Here is a 10000-nt window from a genome sequence, read left to right as displayed (position 1 = left end):
GGATTAATGTTCGCCGTTTTCGCGGTGACCATTTCACCGCGAACTTAAAACCACCGAAAACATTTTTCTATTATGGCGTCTGACTGCAGTATATGGTGTTACCGCAAACTTAAATCCACCGCAAAAAGTCCTTTTTCCTGCTACCGCGAAATTAAATCCCCGCAAACTTAAATGCATTTACAGTATAAAGTTCAAAAACAAGATCTAGACCGTCAGCTGAAAATATTTCAGCAGTTCACTAACGTTACATAGATCCTATGTTAGTGTCATTATCTTGAAATCTTTGCAGAACTTACGACTCTGAGAGGAGAAAAGTACAGTGGCCTGAGGAACAGCTTGTAAGTGAGGACAACAATCAGCCAGGTGCAGAGGGCCACCAGGAGGGTGCTCCAGTCCACAGCTGCATTCAGCTGTCTGTACAGATGCTGCAGCATACTGAAAGCTGTGGAATGTCTGTTACAAAACAAGAATAGATTAAGCATACTTTAGGCGCTATCAGTCAGATACAAATGTTTGATTTCAATATTCATCGCTTTACAGTCACAGTGCATGCAAAAGTTTACAGACATGACACCAAACAAAAATTATATTTTACGGACTGTCAACTACAATCATTTGCAAAGAAAGTTAATGTCTTAAACATTTTTTTTTTTTTAGTTTCTACACCTGGGTCTGCCTAAACACCTCAAACCACCTGACGACTTCAAACAACCTCTAATTATATATGGGGCAACAACATTGTATAGCGCTCTGGATACATTCCGAACAAGTATCACCAGTTATTCGTAGATAGTCAGCAGGTTTCAAGAGATCAAAGCAATTTGAGGCTGAAAAACACTTACTAGTGGTATTACATTATAAATTGACAACGATAGAATTGTACTATGATATAATCTATGAGCCAACAACAGTTTTATTGTACTGTCATCTGTGGACTGAAGAAAGTATTGAGAACATCCCCATAAAGACTACTAACACAGATGATCTAATATGGTACCAGAAATTGCTTCGGTCTTGAAACCACCTCTGACTTATAACTCGAAATAACCAGGTAAATACTTAGGACTCAATGCTGCTTTTTTCGTTCATAAATGCATAAACAATGTTTTCACAGCCCTAAAGAAGGTTGTTGCCCATTATGTACACTGTATATTATAGCCGTTTGAGGTCGTTTGAGATGTTTTAGGCAGACCGGTTTCTCCAGGTTTAAAATTGTCTATTTCAAACCTTACGTTTACTTTGTGTCGTTGTTTACAGAACAGGAGGGTCTTTTATATAATAAGTTTGCAGAAACTTGCTGGCCTACCTTGTGCAGATGGTTTTTGCACCATTTACAAACACCAGAAATGCGACATAATGATGCAAATATGTTGAAAAGTGGTTGTACAAGTTTTGATCACGTGAAAGTCTAATTGGTAGCAAAATATTGACAAAATGGGCATTGAACTCACCGTGATCGGCAAAATGGTCAACTTGAGGATGAAGCTGAAAAACTGGAAGTTGCAACACAAAATGTTGTGGTTGCTAGTGCATCATATATTTTTTATAAGTGATAAGTCTCATGACTGTTTGAACATACCAGCATTTGGGAATGACCTCACAGCTGATACGGGAGTCCCAAGACTGATGACGTCATGCTGGACCGTACCACTACCATAGAAGGTAAAGTTTTCTTTTTCACTGTTGACGTTTTCATATTTGTTTAAATCCTTTTATACTAAATTTACAGGGTGTTGAAGGTACCTCAGTGAAGAGATTCTGTAAAATTCGCGCATTGTGGATTGTCTTTGTTGTCAACACCCTTTCTTTTAGTTCGATGGTATTGCTCATGGCATGAGAGGATCAAAGGTCAACGCTCGCAAGGTCATCGACTGGATTTGAGAGATACGGCGTTTCCCGGTAATCTCCAAGCAGATCCTACGGTAGCATAAGATAGTATCAAAGCTGTCAGATGAGTGAAGCCGGCCTAGGAGTGTGTCGGTTTCTGCAAGGCAAATGGACACCTCTTGGTAATATCTTATGCCATTGTATGATCTGCATCTATGAGGGATGTCACATGACTCTGTTGCTCTGCTCCCAGATATTTGTTATGGGATCTCACTCGATCCTCGATAACGACCTGCGTCGCTGACACTCTGGTTTATTCCAGTAGTCATAGGTCGCAATATAATCATTGAGGAAAAGACGCGGGTCAATAACGTTATCACCTTAGATTTAAAGCCATTTCAAGTTGACACTTACACAAGTCAAAAGTTAGAAGTAATAATAATAGTAATAATAAGAATAAGAATAATAATAGTAAGAATAATAAAAATAATAATAGTAAGAATAATAAAAATAATAATAACTAGAGTTCGGGGACCTCATACCTCCATGAAATATTTATTACTTTTTTGTGGATGGTATGTATGTTTATAGTCGGTTGTATTTGAGAGTAATGGTTATATGATATAAATGTTATGGGAAAGTAGTGGTGTATTTATCTAATGACACAGAGGATGTCCATCTGATTAGTAATTATCAAAATGTGACACTTAATTGTGTAATGTGCGTTTAAGAGGTCGACGGCATATGGTAGCGTGGTGTTCAAGCTTGATGTTTGGCATTTAAAATGTCTAAGGTTGTCAGCATTATTGAGGTTCGACTATGTGCCTCAGAGCGGTGTGGTGGGAGGAAGCTGGGAAACTCAGAAAGAAGAAGGGGTGTGGCCAACTTTAGTCAGATGGTGATTTGATTTTCCACCAATATGTCATAACATCAGCTGTTAACACGGTACAAAAACGAGATGCACACTTTCCTCCTACAGCCCTACACCAACTGTAAGATGAATACTTGGCGCCAACCCCGTCTGCTAAAAAACAAGTACCATTGGCTACGAAAGAGACTAACAACTAACAACTGTCCCTTATCGTAACAAAATCAGAACATCTGTATCGCCCATAAAACTTCTGACACCCAACCCAGATGAGAGGACCTAATGGCATTTTAATCACCATGTCACTCAAATCAGCAGTACAGTATGTGAGACATCCATACCTGTTAAGCATTATCGTTAAATGTACCTCAACTTCTTACAATTATACTTACGCTTCACATCTCCATGATATCCTAAGCAGACATAAATAAAACTAATTATCATATTAAAAAAACTTGGGGTTCCCCAAACAGCTGTCACCTCACCATCTGCTTGGAGCTAAACCCATTAACAAACACATAAAGCACGATGCCTGTACCAATATATCTCAAATATAGGGGTGATTTCTGATATTATTACATCAATTATAACGACAGATACGGCTCCCAAAATCTCATCGATTCGAGCTTTCATCACACCCCACCAACACAAGAAGTATGAAACCAATCCATCCAGCCGTTCTTGAGTAATCATCTACACAGACAGAGACACATAACAGAAAATATAACCTCCATTCCATGACATTTCATGGAGGTAATAATAGTAAGAATAATAAAAATAATAATAGTAAGTAACTGACTTAAATAGTTAGAAGTTAATAACTTAAAAAGTTAGAAGTTACGAACTAAAAAGTTAGAAGTTACGAACTTAAAAAGTTAGAATTTAACGTTACTAACTTGAGAAGTTAGAAGTTACTAACATGAAATCTCGTCTTCCTCGAATGTGTGTATATTATTGGCCGATCGTTAACTAATTGCAATTCACGGCTTTCCGTCTTCGTAGCTGCATAATCAATACAGATTGAGGCTTGCGATTGGTTCACACAGCCTGACTATACGGTACAGTAGTTAATCCACCACAATTTACTGTATCTACCAGCACTAAGATAGCGTTTCTCTTCAAGGAAACCACAAAATAATGCGATGTAAACCATGCATAGTTTGAAAAGCGTTGCAAACTAATTTAAGATGCACCTTATTGAAATGTTTTTTTTATTTATTTATTTATTGATTGATCTTTAGGGTAGTCCCTTCAGTTAACGTGGTAACTGATTTCCAAGGGAGCCCTATAACAATAATAATAACTCAAAGTACAAAAGATAACTACAAACATAGGATTGAACATAACAAAGCAATAATCCAATTCGGGTTTGTAAATCATACAAGCAACTTAGGAAAACTCAAAAGAATAACAACTCATACTTAATAACAAAAACAACTCAAGATCACAAACTCATAGGGTCATTGGACGGTCATTGCGGTCAGAGGTCAGATGTCAGTGGCATTTGTCCTGATCAATCGGACTGAACATAAGAAAGAATAGTCCAATTCGGATCAGTAAATCATATACGCAACTTACTAATAACAACTCATACACAATAACAACTCAACATCACAAAAATCATAAGGTAATTGAACAGTCATTGGGATCAGAGGTCAGATGTCAGTGTTATGATATCAGAGACTGTTTAAATGCCTTAAGAGTAGTTGCTTGTTTTGTCTCAGGTTTAAGTGTATTATATATTTCAGCTGCCCTGTATGCAAATGTGCGTTGACCTACTCTTGAAGTGTAGTTAGGTTTATGTAGGAGTTGTGCTTGTCTGGTGTTATGACTGTGGATTTGGTTATTGAAACGAAATGTGTTGAGTAGGTAGTTGGGTGCTAGGCCATGAAGGCATTTGTACACCATAATGCAGATCTGCCGATTTCTTCGCTCCTGCAGCAGACTCCAACCCAGTGCCTGATGCAGTTTTGGGGTTTGTAATTTGGGTAAATTGACTTCTGATCGAATTTTCCCACTGAAAGACATACAATTCATTTTGAAAGCATTGTCTATTCGCGAAAACCCGTTTACTTGATGTGTTGTTCAGCCCCAAGGACAGGGAAATGGGAAAACCGGTGTAACAGCAGAGATGCTACTCTTTGCCCAAATGACGGTCTTGGGGGGGGGGGGGGGGGTTGCTGGGGGATTAAAACATTTGTAGTTACACCGGTAATGGTGAAAGCTAACCCATCTACTCATCACCGTAGCCAATCGTAATCTAAATCCCAATTCGAAATAAGTGTGGCAACACAAACTATTGCCATGGCGACGGTTTGATTGTTTATAAGTATTAATGATTGTTGTTGCAGATGCGGTATATCCTTTCGCCTGGCTGCATGACGTATCACATCGGAAGCGGGTTTGTTTGTTTGTTTGTTTGTTTGTTTGTTTGTTACAAGATAAGATAAACAAGACTCGATCCACGAGGCTGTCTGTTCGGTGTTAAGGAAAACAACAATAAAGATAAACAAAGAGGGACTAAAAAGGTTTGTAACCGCCAAGAGGATTCCTCTGCTGTATAACACGCAGTGTTGTCAGTTTGTAGTACCATTGGGTAAATATGACCCACTAATCTACACAACGCACATAAACACACACACAAACACACACACACGTATGCCCAGGCATACATACAAAGACACACGCAGACACACAAACACACACACACACACACACACACACACACACACACACACACACATACATGCACACACACGTACGCACGCGCACGCGCGTACATATACGCGCGCACACGGACAGCACGGAGTATTCTATGAAACCCAGCAATAACGTTAACAGACGCAAAAGTTGTGCCTTATGTTTTAATATAAAACTCGCACTTTTTAACATTTTAGTGTCTTGCAAACTAACAATTTTGTTGCTACAATTGCAACAGTTATGAAATAAGTATATAGCATAGTAACACACATTGTCCGGTCGTGCTGACAATAATAACACACAATCTAATCCAAATTCCTAATAAAGTGGCATAGTAGAGTAAATAAAACAGTATGTCTAGTTAACAAGTAACAGACGGGTGTTTTCTGTTGGTCTTTGTCAGCAGATCTGTCAGTTGGTCTGTGGCCGTTTGTGATAGCCATCGGCTAGTTAAGCAGCCTTGGCTGTACATGTATTTCCTTTAAAGGGGCATTCCACTCCAGAGGGGGTTGGTGTTTTCCAATAGATAATGTGTCAATGAATACATAATCAGCCGAATTTTGTGGAATTCACCTTGGGATGAATTGCGCGATGTGTGTTTTGTAAAACAATATGACACTCACTAAACCCATGCATTCCTTATACGCATAGACACTTTGTTTATCGTACATTTTGTCGGAATAAATGAGGATCGCTAAGCACACCGAGAAGGCAAATTGCTCATAAGATAGCAAAGGACGCACAGCAAGGCGAGATTTCTTACCGACCCTGAAATTAGATTTGTAACTTTACCTAAAAGTTTTGCATTGTATTCAGCCATAGGATTAATTCAATTAGAGGGTACTTGGGGAGTTTAGTAGAAGACTGAATGCTTTTGGGGCACGTGAGGCAACTGGGTACTTTATCGTATAATGTGAAGTAGTATGCATTTATTACTTCCTGAAATTATTATTCATCGGAAAATAACACTCCTGTGTGGAGTGGAATGCCCCTTTAAGCTGAAACAAGTACATAGTATGTTATTAGTAAAGCTGTGACGGTTTGGCTCCAGGGTTTTGTGGGTGTGTTTACACAACGGACCGATACTTACAATAGATGCCTATTTGTGAAGTGTCAGAAGACATAAAAGGGACAGGAGTTTATGAAATATTATATTTTCTCCACATTAGGCTTAAGGTGTAAGATATTCACAAGAAGGTCACTCTTTTCTTGGTCCTTATCTATGTTTGGGGTCATCCCCAGGATGAAAACGCCCGCCGCATGATATATTGTAATGTTACAACTTAGACGAATAATATATAAATAGATCAATCAATCAATTAATTAGATATTAAAGGTACTCAAAGTAGATTTTCTGGGCAAGATTAGATATTCGGAATAACAAAATGCTGATGTTATCCAATGCAATAAGGTAAATACATGTACAATACAAAGAAATGGTCATGAAATTGATTTCATTTTCCAAATATTTAATACATTGAAGAAAATACAACATCTCGTCTGCATTATAATACATGCGTTGCACATGGATACATTGTATCTAATCTAAATCTCCAAGCAGACGCTAGGGTGGCATAAGATATTATAAAAGACTACCAGAGGAGTGAAGCAGGTCTTATTAAAGAAATGTGTTTGACTGTATATGACTCCCTTTGGCCAGTTATTCCCCTTGGCCAGCCTTGACACTATCTTATGTAACTGGTAAATTTGCTTGGAGATTATCTGATCCATCTTCCTACGCAGGGACATCCAACTGCGAAAACGCGTGTCTGGATGTACCCTGCTTTCTGAACCATCAATCTTAGTTCCTGTGGGCGTCACCACAAACCAGCTGTCAGCCAATCAGAGAATAGCCCTTTCAGTTTTCAAAAGGGATATCACATATATAAGGGTAAGCGCATTGATATTTATAAGCAGACTGAGGGCGGTCAGGAACTAAGAGTGATGGTTCAGAAAGCAGGGTACATCCAGACGGGCAGTTTCGCCGTTGGATGTCCCTGCGTAGGAGGGTGATCTGATACAGTAAAAGCCACTTAATTGCACGGCCTATTTGCCTGTGAATTCCGTGCAATTATCCGACTGGTGCAATACAGTTATCTAGCTGGACCGCACCGGTTTGGGATTTTGGAAATCCGTGCAATTAACAGAAGTGTGCGTTTATCCGTTGTGCAATTAACTGCCTTCTACTGTATCCCTCTTTACTTGCTCAGATACATGGCCAGGGGCACGGTAGCGGCCATGCTGATGACGTATAGGACAAGGCACAGCCTGTCCAGGACTGCGGCTAGTAGGATGTAATCGGACACCTCCGGTTCGTTATTCACCGCCTTGGTCAGATCCTCCAGGCTGCGGATCATGCCACGTAAACATGAGGTCACGTCCCTGAAGCCGGACGTTACGGCGGCCTCCAGGCGGGTTGGAGGTTCGGACGGCTGGCGGGTTGTCTCGGAGACGTCAGCGGGGGTCTCCATGTCGGTAACCGCCAGGTAGTCGAAGGGCAGGACGCGGTTGTTCCGCTCACCCCAGGCCACCGTTGTGTTGTTCAGACCACTCTCTCCTTCTCCGCTCGCAGCCTCCTTCTCTGTGAGGTCTCCGAGCAGCAGGAACCTTAGTTATCAACATCAACAAGAAGGAAATGTCTACATCCACTTACATTCACAACTACATGTATTGTGGATCAATATAAATTTTATATGTATACTCTCTCGGGTAAGGGGGTAAATTGTCAGGGCATTGGGAGGACGCGTCCTATAACCATACCATTTCCGGAGGAGCGTCCCCTAATAAAGGGAGGAACATCCCCTTTCCAAGAGGAGCGTCCCCTTGAAAGTCGAGGAGTGCCTTCTTTTCTAGAGGAGTGTGCACATGAATTCGCGAGGGATGTCCCCATTCGATTGGTCTGGGTGAAGAAAGGCGATATAAACATGATTGAAATGACAACTTGTGGCGATTGTCTCTTGCAGTCTTACTGGATGTGAGCACAAGACAAACAAAGCTTTCAAGCCTGAGAAATAATAGACTTGATGTTTAGTCATCTGGTTTAGCAGCATTTTCGCTGAATGTGTTTCGCATTAGTTATGGGGTTTCAGAGGATGTCACAAAACATAACGTCAGTACGTGGCAATCTAGCAGATGAAATTTGAATTGTATCATTAGGCCACAGCAAGTTAATTTTATGGATGACATCAGCGCGCACATTAATTTTCGCCTGATTTCAGAAAAAAAAATTTTTTCTTCTGCAGGGATGGTCAACATGACGATAAAGTACCAAAATGAGGAAATATTTTCTGTTGTAGCCTAATGATTGTAGAAATGAAAGTTATTGGATAGTTGTAAAATGACACCAATATGGAAGCCATGAGTGTGGTTACCATCTTTGTTGGTGATGCCAGTCCACACTAGTGTCACTTATACCACACCAGTACATGTCTTGAAAACAGGAATGAATGCCTTGTTGGCTGTAATACCATGTTTTGTCCCTTTAATTTTTGTAACAACACTCATAACAACTTTATGGTGTCTATTTTTGAAAATGTAGCCATCTTGTTTTTATTTTCGCCCTATCGCACTATTTTTACAGTCTGCAGAGGATGCCATCCATAAGATTTACTTGTTGTGGCCTTAATTGGTTAATGGTCACGTCGTTCTCAGCGCAAGACCAAGTGTGAAAATCTAATATGTAACTCAAACCAACCAGTCTAGGCAACCATCAATGGAAACAAGCCTAATACCAGCTCAAAAAAAAGAACAAGAAACAGTCATGACTTCAAGTACAAGAGTTACCAACCTAGGATTGATGTGTTCAAAAATTCGTATTTTCCCAGAACTATCGTAGAGTGGAATTTGCTATCACCAAGAACAGTAAACGTCATCCCTGGGTCGCTTTAAAGAACGCTTGCAGATAGATGTGCAAACGTTAGGTGTGACGGATCGCTCAGTGTAATATGCACCGCGTGCCTGCGAAGCTGGTGTGTTACGCCGAACGGCGGTTATGCCCACTATATAGATACAGATACAGAGATGAAGATACGTACTTTGCCATGTAGCGGAGAAAGAACGTCTTGGCCATCGGAGACAGACTCCCCTCCTTGTCGTGGAGGCTGATGATGTACAAGGTGAAGAAAAGGAAAAGTCCCATCAGCCCCATGCACGCGACGATCAGCGTGGCTGAAACATCATCCGTGAGAAACAATTACCGGTATGTTAATAATAATGATAACTGGTTGATTGCATACAAATAGTACAGATAGTCCAGAAATAGCAGCCGAGGCTGAATTGTTTCAGACTTTACAAACGAGTTAAAAGCATTCACATTTCACGGGCTTTACATCACAATAGATTAAAACATGACAATTATTGCGATTAAAATTCTATAAACTGGCAGAAATCGTTTTATCATGTAATATAATATAATATCAACAGTGAAGAATGAAGAAGAATATCGACCAGAGAATAACAGCGAAGATAATCTCCTTACAAGCAACTGCTACAGGAAATTATGCAAGTGGTCTCGTTTTATCATTATGTAGTAGACTGGTTTTCAAAATAAAATCATCTACCAACGGTATGTTCCGTGACTAGGGCTGGGTACTGGTACAGAAAATT

At 40.0% G+C, this 10000-nt stretch overlaps 2 protein-coding genes across 2 annotated transcripts in view; both read right to left on the bottom strand.

Annotated features, from left to right (window-relative positions):
* Positions 1-1409, bottom strand: part of LOC118421302 (cytochrome P450 4F4-like) — a gene marked incomplete in the record, with an annotated part of 12039 nt that extends 10630 nt beyond the window's left edge. The window contains 2 exon segments of the mRNA XM_035828535.1: positions 297-453; positions 1307-1409. Of these exon segments, the coding sequence (XP_035684428.1) occupies positions 297-434 (138 nt within the window).
* A 6049-nt stretch (positions 1410-7458) lies between these two features.
* The window catches only part of LOC118421188, a 14658-nt gene continuing 12116 nt past the window's right edge, over positions 7459-10000 (bottom strand). Inside the window, exons 14-15 of the mRNA XM_035828350.1 lie at positions 9430-9562; positions 7459-8002 (exon numbers count right to left, since the gene is read on the bottom strand). Of these exons, the coding sequence (XP_035684243.1) occupies positions 7594-8002; positions 9430-9562 (542 nt within the window). The 3' untranslated portion in view covers positions 7459-7593. The remainder of the gene's footprint in view (positions 8003-9429; positions 9563-10000) is intronic.

Source organism: Branchiostoma floridae, chromosome 8, assembly GCF_000003815.2.
Source record: "Branchiostoma floridae strain S238N-H82 chromosome 8, Bfl_VNyyK, whole genome shotgun sequence".
Lineage (NCBI taxonomy): Eukaryota > Metazoa > Chordata > Leptocardii > Amphioxiformes > Branchiostomatidae > Branchiostoma > Branchiostoma floridae.
The sequence above is the reverse complement of the archived record's forward strand: the minus strand, read 5'-3'. Positions and strand labels throughout refer to the sequence as shown.